This window comes from Aspergillus costaricaensis (genome assembly GCF_003184835.1).
Source record: "Aspergillus costaricaensis CBS 115574 unplaced genomic scaffold BO79scaffold_34, whole genome shotgun sequence".
In the NCBI taxonomy this organism is placed as follows: domain Eukaryota; kingdom Fungi; phylum Ascomycota; class Eurotiomycetes; order Eurotiales; family Aspergillaceae; genus Aspergillus; species Aspergillus costaricensis.
Window position 1 is genome coordinate 131,768 of NW_020291834.1, and position 27,192 is coordinate 158,959.

General features: G+C 47.8%; 10 protein-coding genes and 5 non-coding genes across 15 annotated transcripts; 7 read left to right on the plus strand and 8 right to left on the minus strand.

Moving 5' to 3' along the window:
* Positions 1-413: 413 nt before the first annotated feature.
* Positions 414-4,380, minus strand: BO79DRAFT_201595 (P-loop containing nucleoside triphosphate hydrolase protein; the record flags this gene model as incomplete). Its single annotated transcript, XM_025681586.1, has 2 exons — positions 414-1,707; positions 1,757-4,380. 2 exons carry the CDS (start codon positions 4,378-4,380, stop codon positions 414-416), a joined length of 3,918 nt encoding a protein of 1,305 aa, XP_025535919.1.
* Positions 4,381-5,264: 884 nt separating this feature from the next.
* Positions 5,265-6,993, plus strand: BO79DRAFT_290058 (cytochrome P450; the record flags this gene model as incomplete). Its single annotated transcript, XM_025688847.1, has 3 exons — positions 5,265-5,354; positions 5,412-6,564; positions 6,617-6,993. The coding sequence occupies 3 exons, from the start codon at positions 5,265-5,267 to the stop codon at positions 6,991-6,993; spliced, it is 1,620 nt and encodes a 539-aa protein (XP_025535920.1).
* A 224-nt stretch (positions 6,994-7,217) lies between these two features.
* Positions 7,218-8,382, plus strand: BO79DRAFT_273891 (SDR family NAD(P)-dependent oxidoreductase; the record flags this gene model as incomplete). Its single annotated transcript, XM_025687548.1, has 5 exons — positions 7,218-7,325; positions 7,381-7,496; positions 7,568-8,046; positions 8,126-8,262; positions 8,314-8,382. The coding sequence occupies exons 1-5, from the start codon at positions 7,230-7,232 to the stop codon at positions 8,380-8,382; spliced, it is 897 nt and encodes a 298-aa protein (XP_025535921.1). The 5' UTR covers positions 7,218-7,229.
* Positions 8,383-8,639: 257 nt separating this feature from the next.
* Positions 8,640-8,978, minus strand: BO79DRAFT_258630 (uncharacterized protein; the record flags this gene model as incomplete). The annotated part of the gene is made up of 2 exons (XM_025686315.1): positions 8,640-8,865; positions 8,923-8,978. The coding sequence occupies 2 exons, from the start codon at positions 8,976-8,978 to the stop codon at positions 8,640-8,642; spliced, it is 282 nt and encodes a 93-aa protein (XP_025535922.1).
* An 832-nt stretch (positions 8,979-9,810) lies between these two features.
* Positions 9,811-11,062, plus strand: BO79DRAFT_273895 (uncharacterized protein; the record flags this gene model as incomplete). The annotated part of the gene is made up of 4 exons (XM_025687549.1): positions 9,811-9,933; positions 10,007-10,102; positions 10,161-10,741; positions 10,867-11,062. 4 exons carry the CDS (start codon positions 9,811-9,813, stop codon positions 11,060-11,062), a joined length of 996 nt encoding a protein of 331 aa, XP_025535923.1.
* A 2,063-nt stretch (positions 11,063-13,125) lies between these two features.
* BO79DRAFT_t216 lies at positions 13,126-13,199 on the plus strand. The gene has a single exon. It is a non-coding gene; the product is annotated as a tRNA-Val (tRNA).
* A 541-nt stretch (positions 13,200-13,740) lies between these two features.
* BO79DRAFT_t220 lies at positions 13,741-13,814 on the minus strand. The gene has a single exon. It is a non-coding gene; the product is annotated as a tRNA-Val (tRNA).
* A 793-nt stretch (positions 13,815-14,607) lies between these two features.
* Positions 14,608-15,830, plus strand: BO79DRAFT_231797 (esterase; the record flags this gene model as incomplete). The annotated part of the gene is made up of 5 exons (XM_025684186.1): positions 14,608-14,656; positions 14,788-14,839; positions 14,892-15,043; positions 15,129-15,631; positions 15,690-15,830. The coding sequence occupies 5 exons, from the start codon at positions 14,608-14,610 to the stop codon at positions 15,828-15,830; spliced, it is 897 nt and encodes a 298-aa protein (XP_025535924.1).
* Positions 15,831-16,099: 269 nt separating this feature from the next.
* BO79DRAFT_t219 lies at positions 16,100-16,186 on the minus strand. The gene has a single exon. It is a non-coding gene; the product is annotated as a tRNA-Ala (tRNA).
* Positions 16,187-16,736: 550 nt separating this feature from the next.
* Positions 16,737-17,708, minus strand: BO79DRAFT_273898 (oxidoreductase domain-containing protein; the record flags this gene model as incomplete). The annotated part of the gene is made up of 1 exon (XM_025687550.1): positions 16,737-17,708. The coding sequence occupies one exon, from the start codon at positions 17,706-17,708 to the stop codon at positions 16,737-16,739; it is 972 nt and encodes a 323-aa protein (XP_025535925.1).
* Positions 17,709-18,207: 499 nt separating this feature from the next.
* On the minus strand, positions 18,208-20,098 carry BO79DRAFT_156610 (cytochrome P450; the record flags this gene model as incomplete). Its single annotated transcript, XM_025678826.1, has 9 exons — positions 18,208-18,271; positions 18,321-18,391; positions 18,447-18,465; positions 18,523-18,577; positions 18,624-18,735; positions 18,789-19,411; positions 19,464-19,715; positions 19,769-19,806; positions 19,857-20,098. The coding sequence occupies 9 exons, from the start codon at positions 20,096-20,098 to the stop codon at positions 18,208-18,210; spliced, it is 1,476 nt and encodes a 491-aa protein (XP_025535926.1).
* A 2,912-nt stretch (positions 20,099-23,010) lies between these two features.
* On the plus strand, positions 23,011-24,726 carry BO79DRAFT_156636 (cholinesterase; the record flags this gene model as incomplete). The annotated part of the gene is made up of 1 exon (XM_025678828.1): positions 23,011-24,726. One exon carries the CDS (start codon positions 23,011-23,013, stop codon positions 24,724-24,726), a length of 1,716 nt encoding a protein of 571 aa, XP_025535927.1.
* A 550-nt stretch (positions 24,727-25,276) lies between these two features.
* Positions 25,277-25,350, minus strand: BO79DRAFT_t218. Its single transcript has one exon. It is a non-coding gene; the product is annotated as a tRNA-Val (tRNA).
* A 747-nt stretch (positions 25,351-26,097) lies between these two features.
* Positions 26,098-26,171, plus strand: BO79DRAFT_t217. The gene has a single exon. It is a non-coding gene; the product is annotated as a tRNA-Val (tRNA).
* Positions 26,172-26,264: 93 nt separating this feature from the next.
* Positions 26,265-27,056, minus strand: BO79DRAFT_247743 (uncharacterized protein; the record flags this gene model as incomplete). The annotated part of the gene is made up of 2 exons (XM_025685669.1): positions 26,265-26,268; positions 26,452-27,056. 2 exons carry the CDS (start codon positions 27,054-27,056, stop codon positions 26,265-26,267), a joined length of 609 nt encoding a protein of 202 aa, XP_025535928.1.
* Between the last annotated feature and the right edge of the window lie 136 nt (positions 27,057-27,192).

The window sequence follows — 27,192 nt, forward strand, 5'->3', positions numbered from 1 at the left end:
CCACATGGCTTGGCGGCCTTGGCGGCACCCCCGACGGCGAATATCTGTTACCTAACTGCCCGGCTTGCCAAGAGCCATATCAGGCGGGGTTGGCGATAAGTTGATATCCTCTCCGTCCTCTGCGATGTTTTATTACTACTTGTGCTTACTACTTACTTATCAGCTCGTGATTTTCGAGGGTCAAGACTTATCGTCTCCCGTCTTTGTCCTTGACTAGTTAGCTGTGTGTAATTCAACTGAGTAGGATTGGTTTACTTGACGGTTAAAGCCGGCTTCCTTCGCCAGCCACCCGGTCTACACTTTAGTCTCGAACATTTCAAGGTAGCGCCATTGGAAAAGTTAATCTTTGTGGCTTGAATGCCGAGATGCTCAGCTCAATTTCCCATCAACTCCATCCCGAGGCTCCATGCTTCTCATCCAATCGTCTCCATCAAGTACTCCCGGTCCTCACTACTCTGAACGAGATCATAGAACAACCCCTCCTTCCTTAATAGCTCAGCCGGTGACCCCATTTCGGCAATCTTCCCTTCACTCATAGCAATCACCTTGTCAAACGAACTGATTGTCCTCAGTCGATGCGCAACCACGACCAATGTCCCGCTAAACTGGCTCCTAATAGTATCCTGAATCCACCGATCCGTCTCATCATCTACCGCTGAAGTAGCCTCATCGAGGATGATGATCTTGGGATTACTGATCAATATACGTGCCAAACAGAGGAGTTGTCGTTGACCTTGGGACATGTTGGCTCCTCCAGCACTTATGCGCGAGTCAAGTGTGAAGAGTCCAGAGTCTTCATCTTCCGGGTCATCCTTGAGCAGTTTGACGCGCTGTAAGGCATCATTGAGTCTGTCTTCTGAAATCTGATGGCTGTAATCTAGATTAGATCGCACTGTTCCGGAGAAAAGTACTGGATCTTGAGGAATAAATGCGATTCGTGATCGGAGGGTCCGGAGTGCCACGGTGGTTATGTCAATGCCGTCAACAACTATTGAACCATGCTGGGGTTCTATCAGACGCAACAGGGCCAGTGTTAGTGACGATTTCCCGGCTCCAGTCCGACCTACGATGCCAACTCTTTCACGACCCTTCACACTGAACGACACGTCTTCCAGAACAAGTGGGAGCCCGGGTGCGTAGGAAGCGCCAAGTGACTTGACCTCAATATTCCCGAGCGATGGCCAGTTGTTAGGGGCTTCGCGGCCACTTTGCTTTTCTGGCTCCAGCTCGGAGTAAGCTATAATGTTTCCGGCTGAGTTCATGTAGGTCTCAAGCATCCCAAAATTATTGATGGCCTTGAACATAGCCTGCGATAACTGCATAGAATAGCTGAGGCAGTAGCCGATCAAAAATGCATCGGCTGTAGAAGTTGACAATAGGATAATACCCGTTCCGACGCTGAAGATAACGCCGATGAGAGACATTTGGAGACTAAGCCAGCGGTTGAATATGAAGAAGTGTCTTCTAGCCGTAGACAACCTATCAATGTGCCCATGCATATGTGCAGCTAGCCGATCTGATGCACCAAAGGCCCGGATTGTCATGACCCCTGCTGCAGAGGATGTGAAATGTTCAAGTATAGCAGCAGTTGGTTGCGAGTCGGCTCGTTTGACGGTCGTCCGTGCTTTTATATAGAGCTTGCTAACTTTTGTACACCAGTAGAGGAGAGTCAATGTCAGCAGACTCATATACTTAGACGTATTGAACCTGAATAAATTAGCAAACAATCTCGGTTTCCTGTAAAGATGCATCTTACCCCACACACACAATCAACATCATCTGGACAAAGTTGTCCGCAAATTCAGACATGGTGACCAAAACATAATCATCGACATTTTTGGCATCAACAGTGAGCCGTCTGAGTATCTCTCCAATGGGTGTGCTATCGAGCCAGTGCAGGGGCATTCGGAGGACTCTAAACGTAGCCGCGCGGAACAGTGATTGAGAGGCACGTAAGGACCCGGAATAGGCATGCAGGTTGAATAGAAATTCCAAAAGTACGGTCGTCGTAGAAGTCAGCAGATAAAGGTAGAGATACTGCGCCCACCCGCCCTTCGAACCTGGAGCAACTGGTGGGACATCTGTCTCTACGCTGATGGACTCAGGACGTGCCGAATTAATGCGTCCCAAAGTCCTCGTCGTCAACGAGGCCAAAAGCTGTTTGGTGACGAGGCCCAGAAGATATATGATAGTGAACCACAATCCACCTGCTACGCTGAAGTATATATCATATACCTTTGCGTCTGTACGCGCGTCAAGACCTTTGCTTTTTGCCAGCGTGGTTGCATGTTCTTTCGATTTCTCCTGTCTGGGAAGGTCAGCTGTCATGGAGTTTTCAGTTTCGACTTCAATCTGCTTCTCCACAACGAATTCAGCTCCTTCTGCGTATCTTGCAGTATTGTTTTCTATATGGACAATACAGTTTGCTTCTGGCAGGCACAGAGATACCTGGTGAGTTACGAGGATCCGCGTGCGGCCTCTGCAAAGGGCACCGGTGAGTGCCTTGCAGATATCCCTGGAGACATGTGCATCAAGAGAAGCAAATATGTCATCGAGTATCAATGTCTGTGCACTTGAGTATAGTGCTCTGGCAAGCGCAAGTCTCGCGCGTTGGCCTCCACTGAGCTTGACACCCCGGAGGCCAATCTGGGTCTCGTCGCCCTTCGGCAAGGCAGCAAGGTCAGGATATAGTGCACAGGCTTTCAATACCTCCTCATACTTCTTGTCGTCCATTGGATTCCCAAACAGAATATTTTCTTTTATTGTGGTGTTCTGAAGCCACGGAGTTTGCGATACGAATGCAACTGATTGCCCTTCAGCCATCGATGGGGCTTTAATCGTACCGTCGAGGAGGTCAACCTCTCCAATGATTGCAGCAAGTAACAGACTTTTTCCTGATCCTGTCTTTCCATATATTATGCTGAGCTCACCAGCGCGAAAATCCACATTGATGTGGCTCAGAGAAAAGCGATGTTGTTGCAACACATCGGAAGGCCACGAAATGGTCGCATTATGAAATGAAATATGGCCGGATGGGCTAGGAGTAAGCACTGTCTTGTGTTCCGGTCTTCTCAAATAATTTTCTATGCGGCTCCCATTGGACCTGGCTTCGAAATAATCATTGAATACAACAGGAAGAAACCCCAGTGTTGATTGAAGATGGGGCAAAAGCTCAATCATGGGGAAAAGAATGGAGGGGGAAATTGAGCTTGTGGTGTATGCGTAGATAAAGATTGAAGCCGCAGCGACAATAAATGGGGACGCAACGCTCCATACAGATCTTACGTTCTTTGCAACAAAGACCCTGCGTAGCTGTTTAAGCTCATCCTGTCGGAAGGTCTCCAAACGGTCCTCCCACTGCGCTTCTGAAGCAGAGAACTTGATCTGTCGAAGCGCATACATGAGTTCGTTGACTGCTTTGGTCTTCTTATCTCTTGCTGCAGCAAGATGCTTTTGTGCCATGCGCTCCTGCTTGATGACGAATGTATGAACCGGTACGCTTATCGCAGTAACAACCAAGGCAGCAATGGTACCCTGCCATCCAACTAATTGTACCAGAAATAGCGCAGCAAAAAGAAATTTGGATAATGTGGCTGGGATATAGTGGTTGACAGCTGTGAATTTACTGAGAGAAACACTGTCGGACGAAATGAGATTAATGGCTTCAGGCTTCTCGACTTTAGGACTTTGGGGGTCTTTAGAATCTTTCATCTTTAGCACTTTGGCAAAGATTGCCATGATCAGTTGTGCCCTGACAGGAATTGCCATTTCAGACCACTGTATCCACAGCAGATGGTGGTGAAGCAGGGTTTGGCATAAGCACGATATAGCAACTCCTATCAGCCAAAACCAAGCATCGTGCCTTGATTCAGGCTGTTCTTCCAGACTCCTAAGAAGCCGCATGACACAATAAGGAGACACAAATGTAACGAGAGATCTTATAATCATTATGATCCATTGTTTGGCGAAGCCGGCAAAGCGGTCATATAATATGCGGCACCACAACGAAGTCTTCGAGGTTGCTATCTGAAGAAGTGGCTGGCTTTGCGACCGAGTATAATAGTCTAGAGCAGGGAGTTTGTCAAGCTTCACATGATTACCAGCTAGATGCAGGGCACTTGTGCACCAATGCATGGTATACCTATGAAATGCCGAGGAACTATTTTCGAGGTCCACAGCTCTGCCATCTGCCGTAAAGAGATGTGGTCGACGAGGCAAAAGCAACTGGACTATTGTCAGGCCAATCGCAGCGTAGACCTGCAAAGACAGAGGTGATGGTGAAAACAAGAGACTGCTACCTGCTGGAGGATCCGAAAGACAGAGCGAAGAGAGTGTGAGCGCCGCTAGTAGGGATCCTCGTAGCCCAATAGTGTAAATCATTTGGGGATTCTCTGTGCAGTGAAGATGAAGACTATGCAATGTAATGAGAATCTACTCAAGCGTTAGTCTCCCTGGCAGCTCTGCCAATACTTATCGCGAAGAAACTTGCCCACAGAAGCTTGCTCCAATGGAGTAGACTCAATTCAACTGAGGGTAGAAAGGACTGGAGGAATGTCACTCGATAACTCGCAACGTCTGTGACAGCTGCTGCAAGTCCCAGCCATGAGAGGAACGAAGTCATCGATACCAGTAGCCGAATGCGGGCGTTATAGGCTGCCTCGCTTTCCTTGGAGGCAGCTCCATCTTCGTCACTATACATGACAGTCGTTTTGCAGCACAGCTAGGGCTCATCTAGTTGCACGATTCAAGATGATAAAATCAGTAGAATCAAGGTGAAGGGGTAAAAGCGATGGTCTTCAGGAGGACTGGATGTTGACTGCTTATCAGCCCGAAGCTGTGTGGGATGAGAATCGATGGTGCCATCAGCTTCTTACCCGATTGAGTAAGTGCTTATAGGATGTGCTACTTGTAGCTATCGAGAGCCGCCTTTTACCCCAATCTAATGCATCTGCATAGTAGTAAGTATATTTGTTCATCCGTGGCACGCCTTGCATCAAGTGGTGACCTGGTTGTCCCTCTCCGATTGGACGGATGCCCATTGTCGGCTCCCGCGCCTTTGACGTATCTCGAATTCCTCGTCGGGGCGTCCGACAACCTGGACGTTCCGATCCTCCACTTACGTTTCGTGTCGCCAGGTATGAACTGAACTGAAAGATATAAAGGATGACTGGTTCGATAACACACCTCTAATCCTTCGCAACATCGACCGATCGAAAACACCTGGGATCAAATACTAAGGAAGAATGGTTGATACAGTGGCTAACATGGAGGGCGTCGCTGCACTGATAAGGGCCCTGCCCAGCAGCTACGCCCTCATGGGCCTAGCTGCTATTGTTTTTTACTGTCTATACCAGGTACGAGTTGGGTTTCCTGGATTATTCTTCCCCTTGCTAACTGTTATACACTGACAGTCAACCATGGTGACGGATATTCCGTACATCAAAGGCTTGCCCGAAATCCCAGGAGCCGTTCCAATATTCGGCCATCTTCGGAAATTGGGTGACGACCACGCAAGTGTTTGTGAGCGCTGGTGGCGACAGTACGGTCATTCGGTCTTCCAGATCAAGCTCGGTAATACGCGGGCGGTCGTTTTCAACTCCTTCGAAGACTGTCGCACCGTGTTATTAGGCCATCAAAATGCAATCATCGATCGGCCGAAGCTGTATACATTTCACGGTGTTATCAGCAGTACTCAAGGATTCACCATTGGCTCATCTCCCTGGGACGATTCCTGTAAGAGAAAGCGCAAGGCAGCTGGTACGGCATTGGGCAGGCCAGCTTTGAGGAATTACCATCCCATGTTCGATTTGGAAAGCTATTGCATCGTCCGAGATCTTTTTCGCGACAGTAAAAATGGCCAAGTGGAACTCAATATTCGCCCATACATTCAAAGATACGCCCTCAATACGACCTTGACTCTATGCTACGGTATTCGCATGGACGAAGTCTATGATGACCTTCTCCGGGAAATCCTTCATGTGGGATCAGCGATATCCTTGCTGCGAAGTGCGTCGGAGAATCTGCAGGACTATATTCCCATTTTACGTTATGCGCCGAATAATGAAAAGACCGCTCGATCCAAGGAGCTTAGGGAGCGTCGAGACGCTTACCTCAATCTCCTCTTGAACAAAGTTCGCGATATGATCAAGAAGGGAACAGATAAGCCATGTATTTCTGCTGCCATTCTCAAAGATGAAGAGACTAAGCTTAGTGGCGTGGAGGTCTCCTCTATCTGTCTTTCGCTGGTGTCTGGTGGATTTGAAACAATCCCTGGGACACTAACTTCAGTCATCGGTTCATTGTCCACCCCAGAAGGTCAAGTCTGGCAAGACAGAGCATATGAGGATATAAAAAGATACTACCCAGATACAGAAGACGCCTGGCTAGCATCTATCCATGAGGAGAAGGTCCCTTATGTGAACGCCATCGTCAAAGAGGCGGGGCGGTACTATACAGTCAGCTCCATGAGTTTACCCCGGAAAACTGCGACAGAAGTGAACTGGAACGGAGCCATCATTCCTGCAAAAACAATGGTCTTGATAAATGCGCAAGCGGGTAACCACGGTAAGCATTTCCAGATATCCACGATCAGAACAGCCTGCTGACTCAACCGTAGACGTTGACCACTTTGGACCTGATGCAGGCAAATTCGATCCTGAGCGATGGCTGAAATTCGTCGACCCTCCCTGTGAGAAGGAGATTCAAGGACTACCGCATCTGAGCTTTGGAGCCGGATCTCGTGCTTGTTCGGGGCAAGTCATCGCAATCAGGCTGCTATACACGGCACTGGTGCGCATTCTCTCGTCGTATAAGATTGTGGCCAGTGCAGATCAACCTCCGAACACTGACTACGTCGAGTACAACCAATTCAAGACAGCTCTAGTGGCTATTCCGAGGGATTTCAAGGTCAGATTAATTCCGCGGGATGATGTATTGACTCGACAGTGCTTGGAGGCGGCTGAATTGAGGACTAAGGAGCACTACAGGGAGTGATACTGTAGGGAATTCGAGACTTTTATAGTAAATATAGCCACATGAAATTTTAATTTATTACACTTTGTTCTTGTTGAATTTTATAGGTAGTGCCGCCTCATAAGATCTGGTTCTGGTACTGAAGCGTCGGTCGATCCGACAAGCAAACACATAAAGCGGGGAGCGTCCCCACCCACTCGACATGGCCTTTCCACATCTTCGTCGCATCTCTCTAAAACACATCACTCACATCCGAAATGGAATCACTATTGACACAAGACATGATGAGCGTCAAGGGCCGCATCGCCCTAGTCACCGGTGGAAGTAGCGGAATAGGGCGAATGATTTCTCAGGTAACTATGTCCCTGGATCCAAGGTAGCAAATGCTCATAGTAGCCGCCATACCAGGGCCTTGTTACCAACGGCGTCAAAGTCTACATAGTCGCACTTCCAGGTGACCCCATCGACCAAACAGTACAGGACTTGAACGCATATGGAACCGAATCAGGTGGGAGCGCAGAAGGGTACGTGTTGACGAATACCTTCCCAAACCCCCTTGTCAATAGTCCAGTTCAATAATTAACCCGCAATAAAGCTACGCCTGCGACCTCTCCTCAAAGGAGTCTATCTCTCAACTTGCCAAATCAATTTCCGAGAAAGAAACCAAACTCGACATGCTCATATCCAATGCCGGGATTCGACGGGATCCGCCCATCGCATGCAATGTTCTCACTGCGACCCTAGCCGAGCTGCAGGAGTCAATGTGGTCAAGCAGAGAATCAGACTGGGCTGATACTTTTCAAATCAATACGACAGCGCATTACTTCCTTAGTGTTGCGTTTCTTCCTCTCCTGGCTGCCGCGGCCGATCAGCAACTAGATGATGGTCGTCGTGGTGAGGATGACGGGAGAGGCGTGGTAGTCATCACCAGCTCTTGTGCGAGTATGCATAATGCGACGAATGTGGACTTGACGAGCTATGCGACAAGCAAAGCGGCGACAGATCACTTGGTGAAGCTGTTGGCTGCGAAGTTTCATCGGTTTTATGTGCGGGTAGTGGGGATAAATCCTGGATGTAGGTGTTGCTGTCTTCTTCCCATTCCTGCCTCTCTCGTGCGACTATTAAGTTTGAGTTTGAGCTTACATTGAAGTAGTTGTTCCCTCTAACATGAACCCCGTTGGTGCAGCGGGGAATATGTTTAGCGGTTTATTTGACAAGGTCCCTGCCAAACGAGCTGGGAGGGCTGAAGATCTGGCAGGGGCGGTGTTGTATCTGGTCAGCAGGGCTGGAGTAAGTCGTTATATACATTCTTTATTTCAAATGCTAATTAAGCTGTTGCAGTCGTATGTGGATGGTGTCTCTCTTTGCATTGATGGCGGCCGGATACTACTAGCTAATGGGCAAGAATAAGAAGCGGAATTCAGGCATTTTGTTCAAAAGGGACAAACAAAATGAATCATGGGCAAGTAAAAACAGGGAATAAAAATAGTATGCAATAATATACAATAGAAGAGACTCGCTGGTGGTCACGCCAACCGCCCAACCGTCTACGGTGGGCTGGAACGTGGCAAAGGCATAGCTTATGTGGGTCAGTCCGCTAACAGCGAGGTTACTGGGACTCCACGAGTCACAGGTTCAGTTGTTTGCCCACCCTTCGTAGTACCCGATTACGCGCTGCGAAACATCGTTGGAGGAGCAGGAGGGGACCGTGGGAGGTCCTGGCATCCCGTGCCACAGAAGTCATCAGTAGTGTCGCAAAAGCTCCATTCCGAGCAACACACGTTAAGGGGGTAGGTGGCATTCGGTGTGGATGTGTCCTTCCCACAGGGGGGCAGTGGCATTGCTGTTACTGACACACGTGTCACCGCAAAAGTCACTGCCATATCCACAGATCTGTCAAGGTCAGTGAGCACCTCTCTTGCATGTATGAAGTGGGATATTGGCACGTACACCTCGTCAATCGCTTTTGCCGCAGCAGGCGTCGTTGTAGCAAGGGCAAGTTGCATCACAATAGTATGTTGTCTGGGCGTGTACCAAAAGTGAAGAGCTGGAGAAGAGAAGCCATTGAATTACTCGCGGACTAAATACGCCCGATGGAAGTCGCCAACTCATGGCAGGAATGAGCAAGAACGAGACTTGAGGTGAGAGCATGAAAACCAGTGCTGAGGGATGAATGGGTCGGCAAAAATGAAGGTGAGTAGGCAGAAATACCTCAGGAATGTACTGATCTCAACCTTGCCATGAGGAAGCAAAGTCCCTACCTACTGTGCTTTATATGCTGGCAGGAAACCTCTGGGCTATTGAGGGCTTTTCTCACACCTAACTAGGGCTATGAACTAGACGGGTTAGCACCTCGCTTGTCTCTGTCACAGGACCTTGCCCTGTACAGGCTATACTGGTATCACCAGGCACAGTAGTCATGAATCTGAGTTAGCGAGACCTAGATCAGGAACCCTAGTCAGGGGACCGAACTCCCATCGGGGGACGTAAGGATGGCGAAGTGGAGTCAAGTGGATCTCATCGGATGAAATACACCACGCTGCCAAGACACTGTAACTGATAGTTCATCTTGCCTTTCCCAAGAGAGACAGAGATATGACCCCAAATCGGTTAGAACTCCGTCAAACGAGAGATGCTTAGTATCGCCGAGAGCTCGTATTTGTGGAGTCGGAAGTATATGATACCATCCTCGTACCCTTCGACTTCCGAATACCAGTGGACTGGTGCTATATTTTTTCTATAATTTTCTCCTCTTCTTCTTCTTCTTCTTCTTCTTCTTCTTCTTCTTCTTCTTCTTCTTCTTCGTCTTCTTCTTCATAATTAGAGCTCAAAGTCGAAATGTCACCGCCCACATCAGAAGCGTCTTGGCCGGCAGGCATTCCGGAGATCCGCCAGCATCCAACGGACTTATACCAGGAAGAGCTCAGGGAAGAGGCCAAGGGATGGTTGCTATTTGTACGGGTAAGGAAGAGTCTGTGGAAATGCACACTTCGGTTGTTTGATGATGTTTCGTGGTTGACGGTGCAGATAATAGGAAAAGTTTCAGCCCGCATCGACTCCTGAAGATGGGCTACGTCAACGGCGAGCGCTAATAGAGCAATGGGCCACCGCCAGTCAAGAGTTCCGCGAGGTCCATACTCTCTTCCCCTTATCTCTCGTGGCTGTATGATTGACTATAATCTTTACAGACCTACCATAGTCGTTCCGCAGGATACAGCTCGGCTTTCGACTACCCCGCCTCGATTCTTTCGCAGATCGCCCCACGACCCAACAAACGCTTCTTGTGCCTGCCACCCGTGGACCGGCAGACCCATTCGCGTAACTATATCCACCTCGTGAAGTTCCTGATTTTGTTGTATATCCACCAAGACGAATGGAATGGGGTACACCCCTTCGAAGAGCATGGAGCAGGCACCGCTCCTAACTACCACCTTCCGGACCTCCTTGGCTGCGGGCCCACCACCTTCGACGAGATTCTCCCCTCGCTGTATCTCACCCCAGCGGATTTCCACGCCCTCTCCATGACCCGCCAGGGCACGGTGGTGTTTGCCAACGGGCCGAACCTCACGTGGTTCGTGATCGATGCGCCGGGACTTGCCACAGGGCGACTGGCCTTGGTGGACTTTAACTCAAATGGCCACGTCCGCGTCTTGACCCTTCGTCGACCCTGGAATATGGGCCAAACAATGGCCTTCGAGCAAATTCTGGGTAGATATCTTGGCGAGATTGTTGAGTCATGCATTGGAGGCCCGCCGCAGTATAACGAAGTGTACGTCCATTTTCTCTCTCTCTCTCTCTCTCTCTCTCTCTCTCTCTTCTTTTTCATTCCCTTTTATTTTGTTTTTGTGGCTCAGATATCTATTCCTCTAATGTCATTCCTTCTGCAAATAACAGCTTGGATATGGATCTTCCTATTCTTGACATCTTGGAGTCAACCCGGTTGAATAACAAGTTCCTCTTCTCGGGCTACGGATCTCGGGACCTCTGGATCCGCCTTATCAACGAGAGTGCGCCGGGATATCTGGATCTGGAGGCCGAAGGACGGGAGGTGGAATTCGAGCTAGATAAATTGCTGGTTGTTGATCTTTGATGCTTTTTGCAAGCTCGCTCGTGTTTGATAGGTTTTCGGTCTACGAGAATACAGGGTCACGGTTTGTTAATATATCGCCTAGTGTCCATCGACTGAAAAAGTCATCCAGGTTGTTTTCTCCTTTCACATGCTTTAGGTGGGGCAGTTATGCATGAATTATTGAGTGCATCTCATACTCTGATATGTCCTCGTTTGACTTCATTGCCCGTAGCGATGAGCCGCTCTTTAACTGCCTTAAGAGTGGTTGTGATTCGGCACGCGAGTCTGTGTAAGTCAAAACATTGTCAATATACCAGAATGCGTAATATAAGAATGTTGAGAGGGTGTGATCTGTGTAACACTAGAACACAGTTAGAGCGGTCTTTATTCTGAACAGCATGCATTTGAATTGCTAACATGTTCCAGCGCATTTATACGCTGTGACATATCTCCATTCTGTAGACACCCTGATCCTAAAGAAGGCATTTCTCAAATCTAGTCACATAATAAACCACCTTGCTCCAGCAAGGCAGTAATACATCAGCCTTATCAGTGCAATACCTGTCATGTGCACGGTACTCTAGTCATAATTAGTAAGACCGAGCATGCATTACACTAAAATTCCCTCTAAATCTATGGTAGCACTTGGACAAACTTGATAAATTGTAGAATAACTATGATCTGTTTCCTAGCAGATCTGCCATATGGTTTCAACTGTGAGGATCCAGACAGTCTTATATTTATCAAGTGAAAGTAGGTTTGTAAGTAATATATATCTATATTACCAGGCTTATAAGTCTAGTCTTCTATCAGATAGGTAGACGTGATATGAAACTTGGCTTCAAGAACGCTCTGCCGGATGAATAGCTAGTCTCCCTTATTCCATTTAGTGTGACATTATCAAACTTTTGAGAGTAGAATTGTATGTAACGCGGTCCCTTCATTGTTTGGAGCATTATGATGAACGAACTTTCCAACCTCTCATACTCGCTGTGGACCACCAGGAGATTGAGAAGATCATAGTAGTCTTGGCAGTTACAATATCCTAACAGTAGCCTGCCCAAAGTAGTGGCAAACAGCCCGCTCTTGAGCGTAACAGCTACACTCTTCGGCCTACAGAGTTATTATCAACGACACACTTGCAATCCAGCGGTCAATCACATCACAAAAAAAGCAAGGCAAAAAATTTTAAAAATGAAAAACATACAACAGAAGGGATTCGCTGGTGGTCACCCACCCAACTACTAACCTCCCGGCGTGTGGCTTAAGTACGGCTGAGCGGACGGGAAGCCCTGTTTTCCACACCCTGTGGTCGTATGTACCAGTTATTATGGTGGGAAGGATGATATAGCACATTCCTTTATGAGGACTGCGTGTAAATTTGGCTACGAGGGAACGCGGCAGTCTTATGCGTGGGTTCTGAAAACCACGTCCACACTTGGTAGTTGATACTGAAGAGGCATGTGTAATAGTAGAAAACTAGATGGTTAGATGATAGACCAGATGCCTACGGTTATTATAGCTAACCATGTCAGGTAAGACGTATCTGGATATATTAAGAGTATTGTAAATAATTTAGGGGGGTTATAGAGCATGATGTTTACTATTCATATCTCTCCCTACTCCGGATCTTTTAATGTGGTTGATAGACAATTTCTTAGTTGATCCTAAGATTTCCTGTATACTCTATCTATTTGACTACATGGTCGGTAGCGCAAGTGGTGTTGTCATGATTTCATCGATAACTCACATTCGAGGATGAACCGTACTAGTAAGTATATATTCTAGTCATCAGAAGTCCACATACCCACCCAGCAACACATCAAAGGCACAACCGGACTTTAATAGAAATAATCCAACCCGATCTAATGCGATTACTGACAGTATCTTGTAGGCCATACCTGAAACCAAGTTATCAAGAGCATGGCATAGTCATGAAATGAAAAGCCTCCGACCTATCCTGAAGGATCGATCCTCTCATATCCAAGTCCTCATGTTAACGGCACACACAAAAATTTTTTTTCCACCCTCTGATTTACCCCTCGCTTGTAATGCAAAATATCCAAGGTTCACTCAACAAGCATGGCCGGATGGTGTAGTTGGTTATCACGTATCGTTAACACCGATAAGGTCCTGGGATCGAGCCCCAGTCTGGTCATTACTTTTTGTTTTTGTTTTTGCCATCCATACCTTGACTAGAATCGAGCTTCAGCCATATACTAATACTGCTGTCTTTTTTTCCCCCTTGTCCGTACAAGTCTCAAATGCTGCCAAGTTGCTGCATGTTAGGCTTGGCATGCATATAACCACCTGGGATTATCCCCACAATTGGTCAGTCAATCGCGCGGACTTGCATAGCGAACTACGCACTCAGCAATAAAATCTGTACGTATAAAGATCAAGTACACAGCTCTTCCAGTAACCTTTTTTTTAATGACATATATAACGAGAACTAGAACAATGTTGAACGGTACTGAGCTGTATATCCATCACTGTTGGGATTTCGTCGAAATGTAGCCGGAGTGGGGTAACCTATAGACGAACATGGCATTGAGACAAAAGGGTGCTGTCGAAGATCCCACCAGGTTCACGGATATGTAGAAACAGTAATTCGACGAAAGGGATCATATGCAATGCTCTCAGGAGCATGCAAAATGTTGATTGCCATTTGTGCAAAAAGCACGGCTCGGCAAAAAGTATGACCAGACTGGGGCTCGATCCCAGGACCTTATCGGTGTTAACGATACGTGATAACCAACTACACCATCCGGCCAACTTATTGGAGAACGGGTGGATCTTTGGCCATAGAAGCCAAGTGACCCGGGTTTGCATGATTTTGTGCATACGCGCAAAAGAAGCATTGCCACGGGGTAGCTTCGCTCTTGAAAGACGTTATGCTGTCAGGTCTTGGCTCCGCCACACAACAATTAACAGCCGTCTGGGTAGGTACTATGGTTTCAGCGGCAAGGCTTCTACTGTGATCCCATTGGCGGGGTCTAAACCGAAAGGGTTCTCCATGAAGCGTTGTAAATTGTGTTGCGGTAGGGGAGGTACTGAGGTCTTCCGGTGATTTGGGTCACCTTTGGGTTCTCTTCAGTCGCTATGCGAGAGTAGCGTCTTTGGAAAGAGATCTGGTTGGTTGTAATAATTTCTAGAAAGTGTAACTACGATACCCATCGCAGTAGATGTAGTTACCGTTAATCTTTGACTAACTGTTTCAGCCAGACAAGCACAGTGGATCCGTAAGGAATCGCAAATGAACAAGACTGCTGCGTATCACTCTCCAATCTAGCATAGGCTCATAGGTGAAGAAGTAAGCCGGCGATGCAATATCAGTTTCTTGCTTTTGTGATACATTTCGTCACTTACCTCTTTCCCACTTTGGAACCAGATAAGCTTTCGTCTCAGCCAAGCCATGATGGTAGACCAATGCCATCTCTGTATATGATGTAGGGATCGGCATGTCAGCTTATGCAGAAGCCACTGGAATATAGTCATATGTAAATGCTAGTAGACATATCTTCCTCGGAGTTCAATAGCAAAATCATGCTCATTTGTATCAAGCAATGGAGCTTTTAGCAATAGTAGGTCTGCTCTGGGCCTTTAGCAAGGCTTGTATGTATTATATATCCTCGCTTCACACAAACACTTACCAGAATACATGGCAGTAATCACAGCATCATGGGCAGCATTGAAAGCGCCCGTGAGAGGCTCTCGCGGTGGCGCAACAGCCACGAAGCACATAGTCGCTGTGGCCGTGCGGACATTCTTCGAAACTGTCACAATAGACCAGTTCCGGTAGGTTGCAACAATTCCGCACCCAGGCACACTTCTTGATAATGAGCTCCAGGTATGCTTATTCCCCTGATACCTCCGCTCGGCTTCTCGAAGCATGGGCACGTCGCGCACACACGATCTTAAACACCGTCAAGCTGCCTGACGGGACCACCGCGTTCTGGCTAGGAAATCCAGACGCCAAGCGACTGCTCCTCCATCTTCCAGGTGGCGCATACTGCCTCCCTGCCCCTTCCTTCTCACATCGACTATTCCACCTCCATCCTAAGGCATCTGGGACAAGCGGGAATAGATGCCGGCATGCTCTTCCTCCCTTATGAACTCACCCCAACCGCGCAATATCCTCATCAGATGAAGCAGGCTGTGGCGCTCCTCCAATATGTCATCGAGGACCTGGGGAAGCGGCCGTCTGATATTGTGCTGCTGGGTGATTCTGCGGGTGCACATCTTATCTTGTCCGTCCTATCTCATCTTGCGCATCCCCATCCTCACATTCCTCCCCTACTCTTGCGTGAGAAACTTGCTGGGGCATTGTTGCTTTCACCGTGGATGGGCGAGTCTCGGACCGACTATGACAGTTGTCGGAGAAACGCGTCGCGGGATCTTGTCTCACCAGGGCTATTGACTTATTGGGCCGATATGTTTCTTGGAGATGCTGAGTTCGACAGCTATAGCCGGCCTGCGGGTGCGCCTGAAGGCTGGTGGCGGGATCTGCCTGTGGAGGATATTTTCATTGGGGTGGGAGGGTATGAGGTGTTGTATGATTCGATTATAAAGACTGCTAGGAAGATTAAGGTCAGTGGCTCTAAAATTTTGAGGTGTGACATCTACTAATATGTCTTTCTTCGTTTAGGCAGAACATACTGGAGTCACCATTAGTATTGCCCATCTTGAAGTCCATTGCGAGGCCCTTTCACCTTTCAATCCGGGAGTGGTTTCGCCGGATCAGTATAGAGCGTTGCTGGCATGGTTGAAGGGTACTTTGTGCAAGTGAGGGAATAGCATACCCGATAGACGACGGGTGAGGGCCGAGATCTTCATTATGGCTAGATTCAAGAATGCTCTAATCCATGGAAGAAAGTGAGCGGTTAGATGTCCAGAGAAAGATGAGATCTGCTATACCGTTGATACAATGAAGACAGTCTACTAACACACAGTTGAACTAAAACACGCGCGACTTCGACCACAAACAATCCACCCCTTCCTTTCTCATTGCATGATTAGATAGATAGAGAGACTAACAGCAAAAACAAAAAGAAGAGATGGAGTTGAAGGGGATCGAACCCTTGACCTCTCGCATTTCCCATTTGAGGATGCGAAGCGAGCGCTCTACCACTGAGCTACAACCCCCGGTAGACACATACATCCCTTCATTATAGGGTTGGTGTGGCAAATTATATGCTATACAGCTTGACCCATATCATATCAAACCTGTTATCAACAACATTATGCATTGATCATACATGTCCACCCACCTAATAATGCGCGGATATCTTCGAATATTTTAATTCATAGCCATCCTCTTTCCTATCGGGATTTTGAATGAATTGTGTTATTTGATTATCACAGCTGCTACCTACGTACTTCGGTTGTGCAATAATGGATGGCATGTCCGGATCGGCCCGTTTCCCCGCAAAGCTTATCCAGCTGGAGTTATACAACTTGATCGGAGAATTATCAACTACACCTATATTCAAATTCATGTAACTGGAGAAGAGAGCTCACTGCTTATCTGCACTTATATAAATACAGGATCAACTCCACTAACATCAACAAATTAAAATACTAACTATTCAATATCAAGACTAAACAAAACAAATCACCTCCGCATCTCAACACTCAAACACTACTACATCAGAACACAAGCACCATATGTCCACGACTCAGACAAATATACCAACTACAGCTCCCCCACAACCTCCCTATACGACCCCCTCTCCCCCTTTATATCCTCCAGTACCCCCTCCCCCCTACACACCCACCCCAACTCCCTCCTCGCCCTACCCCCGGAAGCCCTATTCTCAGCAGCCAAAAACCCAGCAACCACATCCCCCAGTTTCTCCTTCGCCTCCTCCACCCCCAGATCCTCCACCGGAACATGCATGATCTCCGCCACCGTCCCCAAAATCTCCCCAACCGTAACCCCCGTCTTATCACCAGCATTATATACACCCCCCTGCACGCCCTTCTCAACAGCAAGCAAATACAACTCCGCCGCATCATCCACATGCACCGTCGTCGTACGATTCACCCCACCACCCACAGTAACGATCTTCCCCGCATGCTTCGCCATCTGCATGAACAGTCTTATCCCGCTACCGCCGCGCCCGTACACGAACGGCGCGAGACGGATGTCCATCACTCTTACCCTTCCATTGGACTTTTCGCCAAGGGCTAGTCCATGCGCTGTGATCTCGTTCCGCGAGACGAGAGGGTGCGTGTCGAGGGGTGAGAACTCGTCGGTTTCGGATCCGTCGGCGTTAGGGCGCACGAGGAGCGTGCCGCTGGTTGTGACGAGGGGTTTCGGGGTGTCGTCTGGGTTGGGGGTGGAGGAGAGGCCGGAGACGATGGCGTCGAGGGCGGCGGTGTCGATGTCTTTGATGGAGGCGTAGCTTGGAGTCTGTCCGAAGACGAAGGCCGTCGCGAGGTGGATTACGGCGGTGGCGGAGGCGCTTTCGGTTCGGAGGGTCGATAGGCTGGTTAGGTCACCTCGGACGGGGGTGACGCCGAGGGAGAGGAGTTTGGTGTCCGATTGAGGGGTGCGCGAAAGGGCGCGGATGGTGTAGTTGCGGGAGAGGGCGAGGGGGATTAGGGCGCTGCCGATGTAGCCGCTGCCGCCGGTGAGGAAGAGGGTTTTGGTGGTGGTGGTCATTTTGGGGTTTGGTTTGGGGGTTGAAGGTTGTTGATGGTGTGGCTGTTGTTTGTGAAATGTGTGAGGGTGAGGGATTGATTGTTGGAAGGATGAAGACGTCGTTTTATACTGGTTCTAATCGCAAGTGGTTGTTTGGGGGTATAGTATCTACTATGCATGCTTAGGGCTCGGTGGTAATTTGGTTATGTCCGTGCAGATGAGATGCCGTCGGGGTTCGGGTCTTCGCGGTTTGGACTCTCCGTCGGGGTTGAGACGTGTCGGTTGATTGGTCAAATGGGGTATAGCGAGTATAATATTATTAATGAAGCTGATCCTTTTAATCCTTCTGTTTCTGAAGAAGTGGAGTAAAGGGACAAGTAGGAATGTGAGTCTGTGCTATTGCTATTGCTGAGAGTTCATTTTCGGCTAGTCATACGTTGTCTGACTTTGTCATGTACCGTGCCCAGTCTATGGACGCATCTTCTCCGGTCATTGAAGCGATCTTGAACTAGGTACCGTCTCACGCCACTGCTCTCTGTCGCGGACTTAAGAGAACATTAAGTCCTTTGATAAAGATTAAGCCTCTGCAGCAGGTTAGTAGACCATACCACGACGGTTGACCATGTAGCTTACCCGCTCTCATCCGTTACTTTAGCACCCGGTGCCAATTGAATGTTGTAGCGCATAAGAAGGGTGGGAACGAGCTAAGTCGAGATTAGTATACCAGCGTCAGTAAAGATCTATGAGAGCAGGCTATACCTTTGACATCTCTAGCCAACTTATGTCTGAGAAGGCGTCAGCATTGTCACAACCAGTCAACATTTGTCCAAAGGACTTACTCCTTCCAACGCAAGTGCGGGAACCACCGCCAAATGAGAAATAGAATCGTTCTGAAACAGTATGAGCAGTTGCCTCTATACTGGTCGGGTTACTTACTGAGATTTCCCACATCCCCTTCCAGCCACCTTTCCGGACGGAATTCCTCGAAGTCAGGACCCCATATCTCGGGGAGCCGGTGAATGACCCACGCAGATGACCCGACCACCGTCTGGACTTATGTTACAACAGGCGCTCAAAGTTGAGAAGCAGGAGATAACTTACGCCCTCTGGAACATAGTACTTCCCAATCTTCATACCCCCCTCCGGGACATCACGGTTCAGTTGAAGTCCAGCAGCAGGATACAGTCGGAGCGCCTCATAAATCACAGCCTGCAGATAAGGACAGGATTCTGCTTGCTGGAATGTCACCAGATCACTCAGCTCTCCGGCGGCTCTCTTCTCTTCCAACTCTTGCATCAGCCTCTGGTAGACGGTCGGATTTTTCAGCAGGAGATAAAATATCGCATTGAGCGACGTCGCCGTCGTATCTGAACCGGCAAACACATTCGCAGTCAACATATATGCCATGTCCGTGTCACTGAAGTGAGGCTTGGTCTTCTGAATTGCGAACAGCTGGTTTACGATATCTCGGTCATCACCACCCCGGTCTTTCCGCGAGACGATCTCTTGAGCTGCAAATTGGTAAAAGTAGCCATTTCGATCATTGACTGCCAACCAATTCCCAATATAGGGCTTGAGCACTTGATGAAGATCGTAGAACCAGGGTACGTTCATGAGCCAGGACATTGACCGCAACGATTGCTTGAGCCGAGAAAACACGCCATCGTCGTCCCCGGCAGTGACATAGCCAAACGGGCGTGAGAAACTGACTGCACCGATTACATCTTTATAATCATACATCAGTGAAGCCCACAGTTAGATGCACAACGTACGTACCAAATGCGAACAATTGCAGAAATACTCCAAGGTCAACAACCCCGGACAGGGTGTCCAGCTTTTGCACCATGCTCGTGAGGAGAGAGCTGACATTGGGCTCGAGATGAACCATCGAATCCATTGAATAAGCACGTGCAACGAGCTTTCTCTGTTCGCCATGTATCTTTTCGTTCCGCTGGCGGAAGAGGTCAAAGGCGTGAATCTCTTTTGGAACGCTATATGACGCGGATTTGGCGAACTTTCCTCCCGCCTCTACTGACAATTAGTGGAGCCTTGAAATATTGGAACAGGTTCAAGAAACTTACTATATATTTCCCTGAACGCTGTCGGGTCCGCTACGCTCCTGGATATACGCTCAGTTACGAGTTCAGCGCCACGCAAGGGCAAACTAACAACACGTTTGGTCCTGTGCGTACCACTGCACCATACTTCCGATGAAGCGCAAGGTACTTGCGATGGGCTTGTCCCTCGTAGGTGAGGTATGCCCGATGCCAGTTGGTAAGCTTGGCCCAAAAGGGTCCCGGAATTCGGGCTAAAGGAGACAAAAAGCACTGGTAAATAACATAGCAGCCAGTGCCGAGAAGCAAAAGTATGCCAGCGGCGAAAGAATTGAAAAGTAGGGATAATAGCTGCATTATGGGCGATCGAGCTGTCAGTTTGGAAAGGCACACAATCAAGCTTTGAGCGGGGAGCGGATGATGAAGGGTATTTATGGGTGATGAGCGGCAGCTTAATGGTTAGACATATGAACTAATGCAGAAGCACAGATGCATTGTCCGCGCTGCCCTCCTAGATCCAGAGTGTTAGAATTGCTATGCAGCTAAGGTCCAACACATGTAACAGTGGGTTGAATACCTTGTCGTCGCTCTAGTGAGGGGAAATATCGGTGGCAGCGGGATATTCGGTACTATGCACAAAACTGCCAGCATAGGAGTAGCACAAGACTCAAGCTAGTTGGGGGCCGCGCCAACTCCCTGCTTTATGTTCTGCAACCGACATCTCCGCACCAAGCTAGGCCTCTTGCCCCACAGCAACGGTGATCTGCCGAAGACAATGGTGCGTTATTGTGCCGTGCCACCCGCAACGTCCAATCATTTATCCGCCATATCGCATATCCAAGACCTCAGTGTTGCTGTCAATGTCTCACCGCCATCCCCGCCTTGAATGAAGTGGGACTGTGTCCATGTGGAAGTTCAGGAAGCAGACCGCACTCGAGACGATACTCGTACGTTGTCGGTAGACGTATTTGCTTTCGTTCACCAGTACTAGCCGGGTTATGAGGTGAAACCAAACTTGGCTCAGGTTTTGAATCTGATCTGACACCCTTTGTTTCTTTATATCAATAAACAGGAAGAGTAGGGGCATGAGAGCTCCGTGGATTGGGAAAACCAACCAGGGCCGGGCTCCATCTCCTGATGTATTTGGAATCTGAACTGTGTCGTGCAATCGAGAGCATGTGGAAATGATGTCATGTAGGGCGGTTGTCAATTCTGAATGGACTGGTGATCAAAACGCTCACCGTCTCCATTAGCTTGTTGCGACTCTGTCCGTTTGAAATGTCATGCTTTGACAGCATGTGAGATTTACAGCAGCTTCGTGATTCGACAGGCGATATAACGTGGGAAGCTGGGGTAGCTTAGACTAACCCATATAAGGTTATTATTGAACCTTATCAAGAGAACTTGTGTGGCAGACCGAATTACTCGGCATTCAAAATTTACTCGATAGGGGTCTAGAACTATGGGTCATAGACTTGATGTGCACTGGGCTTGGAGCAATTTTGTTCAATCGAGGATCAACTAAAGCGATAAAGTGAGGGAACAAAATACTGGAAACTGCAATTCTCTTGAGGGAAGAGATATGCAATCCAGATGAGTGCAGGTATGGAATACTGAGGAGATGTCAGGGCCGCTCCCTAGGTGCGCTTCTAGGGACAGAGCCCCTGCCAGACAGCTACGCTATCTGGCAAAAGACTAACATTATGAGCCACCAGGCTCAAGTACGCATCCGTTATAAGCTTGGCCCCCGATGGGCCATCACAAGGAGAGAGCTTATAATGTGTCTGTAGCAGAAATCCGCTACGATGCACATGACCTTCGTAACTGCAGCTTGTTCCGCATTAGGATTTCAACATTTACGATCTTAGCAAATTACAATCATTTTGGGTGAAGCTTACCAATTTGGGATAAAGTAAGTGTACCTCGTCATACCGTTTAGCCATACTCTACAACTTCGAACAAGCAATGAAACAGTTTCGGGGAAGTTTTATTGTTGAGGATTCCACAATGTGCTTGATAGTCTAGTTGAACTTTGAGTTGTTTAAGGCAACTTCTGCCAATTGTTTCGAGTGATAGGTCTGCTGTGGCATACTTGGTCTGCGCATAGGTAAGGTATACTGGCTTAGACAGGCATAAGAATAAGGATTGGATTGTTCTGAACTGGAGCCTTCATAACAAGCCATTCAATATATACTCTTAAAGTCAATAATCAAGCACATACGACCACAGGGTGTGGAAGACAGGGCGTCACACCTGCTCAGCCGTACTCCGTAATACTAGCCACATCACTACTTGTCTAATTTCTGTTGCCTCAGCGTCGTCGTTGTACTTACATCATCCAGTAGTTTTCAGACTACTTTTGATGCCTTCCGCATACCATGCCACCTAACGGAATGTCAAGTGTAAAATCGATTTTTATGTCCAATTGTTGGGCATGAAATCGGTAAGGCTAAACAAGTAACGGATCTCTCCATTCTACCAAAAGCTCATCTCAGGGATAACTGCTTGTCAATTCTAGTGTATCCATGTCAGCATGACCTGCTCCCCGGACAGATTGAGACACGTGGTGGGACGATACAATCTTATGCAACAGCACAGAGTATTATGATAGGTCTATAGCTCAAGAAGAGACCGGATTTCAATCGATTACGTATGAGAGGCAAGTTACCCAAGGTGCGACCGCCTGATCTCTATTACGCAGATGCAAAAGCACAGCTGGCATGTGCCCCATTTAGCTGTTGTAGCGGCGAGATGTCCATCGAGGCTGAAGGCCAGTTAGAGTAGATGCCGGGAGAATGTTATAATAGTTATTATGATATTAACTTTTTTTGAGAAAAGGATTGTCATTTGATCTGGTCTAGTCATCATCGAGCGCATTCTGCCTGGCCTCGCTAGTAGAATGGCCTAGCGTCGGTAACATTGTTATTGATGACCTCATGACTCCAGATACTGCTCCATACCCCATTTTGGTGCTTCCGTTCGCGGGTCGTTCTGGATGAAAGGAGATAGAGACTTCTGCACACGTCTTGCTCGAAACCCTAAATACCACCCCGTGCATTGAAGGAATCTGCGCTGCTGTTACATAGCTGTGAGGTTATTAATGTAATCTCTGGGTCTGTATCACATACTCAACATTCGCTCATAGTGTAAGAATCATTGACTTGAACTCGTACACTTATATAATTCTCAACAATGCTAGAACAGACTCGACCTACTGGCGGACAGTACTATCCTCTGCTAGTACCCATCACCTCAAATATACCACCACAATGCGATTTCCTTACCAGTGGGCTTTATTTGCCACAAATACGTGGAAACACCTGGACTCCCCTTCACCCGTAGTCATAGCTCCTTCTCCTTCAGCTACAATAATCGGAGAGAGCGAGGACACGAATGTCCAGGTGTTCAAAGGCATTCCATATGCGAAGCCTCCCGTCGGCTCCCTTCGTCTTCAGCCTCCCGAACCAATAACCACGGACTTGGGCACCGTCCAAGCAACGGACTACCCTGCAGCATGTCCCCAGCAGGACAAATCGGAGTCTAAATGTGCGCCCTTGCCGCCCAATGTTGCTTCTCTCCTGGGACCGACAACCCCGAATCCTCAAAGGATCAGTGAGGATTGTTTGACGTTGAATATATGGCGGCCAGCAGATGCTGAGCCAGATTCAAAGCTCCCGGTCCTCTTCTGGATCTATGGCGGTAGTTTTGAAGTCGGAAGCTCCATGGACCTTTCAGGAACACCTATTGTCAATGAATCCATTAAGCAATCTATGCCAATAATATTTGTTAGCGCCAATTACCGTCTGGGTGGTTTTGGATTTCTGCCCGGAAAAGAGGTGAAAGATGCTGGAGTGAGCAACCTCGGTCTGCAGGACCAGCGTCAGGCGCTGAAATGGGTGGCAGATAATATCGAGTCTTTTGGTGGTGATCCTGACAAAGTGACAATCTGGGGTCAGTCTGCCGGTGCTCATTCAGTCTTTCATCAAATGGCACTGTACAATGGCGACATCACATATCATGAGAAACCCCTGTTCCGGGGAGGAATCATGAATTCTGGCAATACCTGGCCTGTCAATCCGGTGGATGGAAGGAGAGGTCAAGCGGTATATGATCAGGTTGTCGACACGGCTGGCTGCTCCTCGACTGATGATACCTTGTCTTGTCTGCGTGACTTGTCCTATGAGGACTTTCATAAGGCTGCCAATTCTGTCCCAAGTCGCTCGGGATATTATGCTCTTTCTCTATCCTATTTGCCCCGACCGGATGGCAAGGTGGTTACTGCTTCCCCTGAAGAAGCCGCCAATACCGGAGCCTACGCCAAGGTACCATTTATTGTCGGGAATCCGGAAGATGATGGATCAGCAGTGGTATTAAATCTGACCAATATTACCACACAAGCAGAAGTGAGCGACTACCTCCGGAACTATTACTTCTTGGACGCGAGCAAGGAGCAAATGGACGAACTCGTTTCCATCTACAATGATGATGATGATGAGTATGGTGCACCATTTCATACACCACCATCAAATTCGCTGTATTCTCAATCCAAGCGTCTGGCTGCTATCCTGGGAGACTTCACCGTCCTCCAAACCAGACGGTTTATTCTTTCCTACAACCAGAAGAACCGACAAGACAACGGAGCATGGTCGTTCATCTCATCTATCTTCAAGGGTATTCCATTTCTGGGCACCTTCCATGGTAGCGAATTGTATATTCGCGAGATCAATGATATGCTTGTACAGAATTTCCCGGACCTTTTTCCTGGAGATGCTGAACGTGTGGTGTCCTCGATCTGGTCATACTATCTCTCTTTCATAACTTATCAGGACCCAAATAAGGGCAACCAAACTCTGCAGTGGCCGCAGTGGGGGGACAACGAGAAACTGATGCATTTTGGCCGGGATGAAGATGACATCATTGTGGATGAGTTCCGAGCTAATGCTACAAAATTTATCGTTGAGAACGTCGCTTCTTTACGCCTCTGATAGGATTCTGCCATAATCTTATATTTCAGATTCCTCACTGGACACTAATATCTGGATACACGGGCGCTAGTTAAAGATCTGTTGATTGGGTATGAAGTATATCATCTATAAGCAAAGCAAAATAAACATGAAAAGTAAAATAGGATTATATCATATAATTCAGTCATATATCTCTATACACTACTCATTATTATATTATCCTTCCTTACTAAGACTGGTTGATCTCAGCTAGGAGAATGTTATTATTTTGATAATCTATATATAAGCGTCAAGTTGCCTCGGTTTTGTCGATACCTAGTTACTTTCGTTTGGCAACTGGGTGCGTAGTGAACTATGGCTGGGTGTTCGAGTACTCTGTGGCGGAGGATAGCAGGTACCATATAATTACATGTGGCACTTGGGAAGCAGCACTCAGGAAGCTCCCATGATGACATTCGTCACTAGGTTGGTGGTGTTGTAGCCTTATTGTGGTGGGTATGGGTGGGTACTGTATACTTTGGAGATTCTGAGGCATATGTGGGGCAAATAAAAAAGAGCAAAAGCAAAAAGATGACCAGACTGGGGCTCGATCCCAGGACCTTATCGGTGTTAACGATACGTGATAACCAACTACACCATCCGGCCAACTTGTTGAAAGACTGCCCATATTTGTGCTACATAGCCCTGTGCCTAAGCTCTTCGGCAATCTCCATGGTGAAGTAAATGAAGCAGGAACGACTGCTTGATTTGGGTGTTTAGCAGAAGTTCCGGCTGTTTACAAATGAACTCTTAGTTCTTCTATGTAATGGTCCACCTTTTTAATATGGTAAGTAATCCGTATAGCCTACGCTAACTGAACAATCACGCTGTGATTTGGTCGGAGTTTGTTGGGTCGAGTACTGGTCAACTGTTGGAATATATATTAGACTGGCAGTTATAGCACGGATCCAAGGGTATGCGCGATGAGGGCAACACAAAGGTAGCCAACGCCCAGTAAAGGCCACCATAGCTGTAAAAAATAACCAGTAGTCACTGACAATTTCAGATAAATCTGCACAATTGGTATGCTGGTTATTTCTCTACTCGTAGGACACCCGACCTACATCTAAACCGAACCCAGGACACCCGGGTTAGATCCTGATACGCGGCACAATCAAGAAGTCGTGGTCACATCTATAAGTGAGAGATCAAAATCCTTATCTTCTTACAGTTGACCCTTATGAGCTCGAATTTTCATTGTATGAGTAAATAGGTGCATTGAATTTGAGTATAGGACACTGGACGTGGGTTGGGTTATATGGCTCGCGCGGAGCTGATATTGCTGTGGAAACTTCAAAGGGAATTAAGCAGTTGCTGATAGAGCCAAAATTTTAAGGTGCTTTCAACAAGCATGGCCGGATGGTGTAGTTGGTTATCACGTATCGTTAACACCGATAAGGTCCTGGGATCGAGCCCCAGTCTGGTCATTCTTTTTGCTTTTTGTTCGTTCTTTCTTTGCCCCACTTATAATATAACCCTGGTCCACCTTATACAACTTCTGGAAATCCAATGGATCACTTTCATCTATACGAGTACATTTTTGGAGATATTACTCAAGGGATATGCGGAGATCACGAAAGACAAATCTTGTTATATTGTAAACACAACAGTGAATTACTGACTCAGACAAGATACTTGATGTTGCGAAACATGGAAAACCAAATGGGGCCGAAACCAGGCCCAATTTCCCCAATGTTATAAACTCACGAAGCATGCTGATACTGCGCCCCCCAAACGTTCTCGCTATCCATTGGAAAGAACTTGTTCGAAACATTTTGCAGATGCATTAGCTCCAGTGGATAGAGCTCACCCAGAAACTGTTTGCCCCAATTTCTCTTCTCTTTCTTATCCCCCTCATTATCACAGCCCTCTTGCCTGACCCCGTCTTGGCCACAATGTTCAATCTTACTGACGATAGCCAGGCACCATTCTTGCTCTAGGTACAACTTGAATGCACCGATATCCACGAGATCCTCGGGCCTGGACATGGCTTCCAGGGCTTCCCTTAGGAGTAGCTGATCGCTGGTATTTATCCAGCCAATCCCCAAGACCTTAGGGTCCGAAACACGAGCAATGATTCCCAAAGCATACATAACGCTTTGCACGATGCCGGACCGGTTATCGCGTTGGATGTCGGACTCTCTAAGTCCTCCGGTGTCATCGGTCAATGAAGGATAGAAGAAACCATCTTCTTGCTCAATCAGGTAGTTGAACACGAGAATCCGAACGATCCGATTCACTGTCTCAATGGCCGTGAATGTCACATCGTTAAACTCGACTAGCTCCTTGTAGGCTTCTTTTGACGCTTCCATTTTGACGCGTGACTTGTTGGTAGATGAGGATGTGAGGTGATCTGAGTATAGGGTAGAGATAGATGTGCACAGGTGAGGCAGGAGGCAACACAAGGAATGGGTCCATTGAGGGGTTTTTATAATGTGGTGCTAGGAG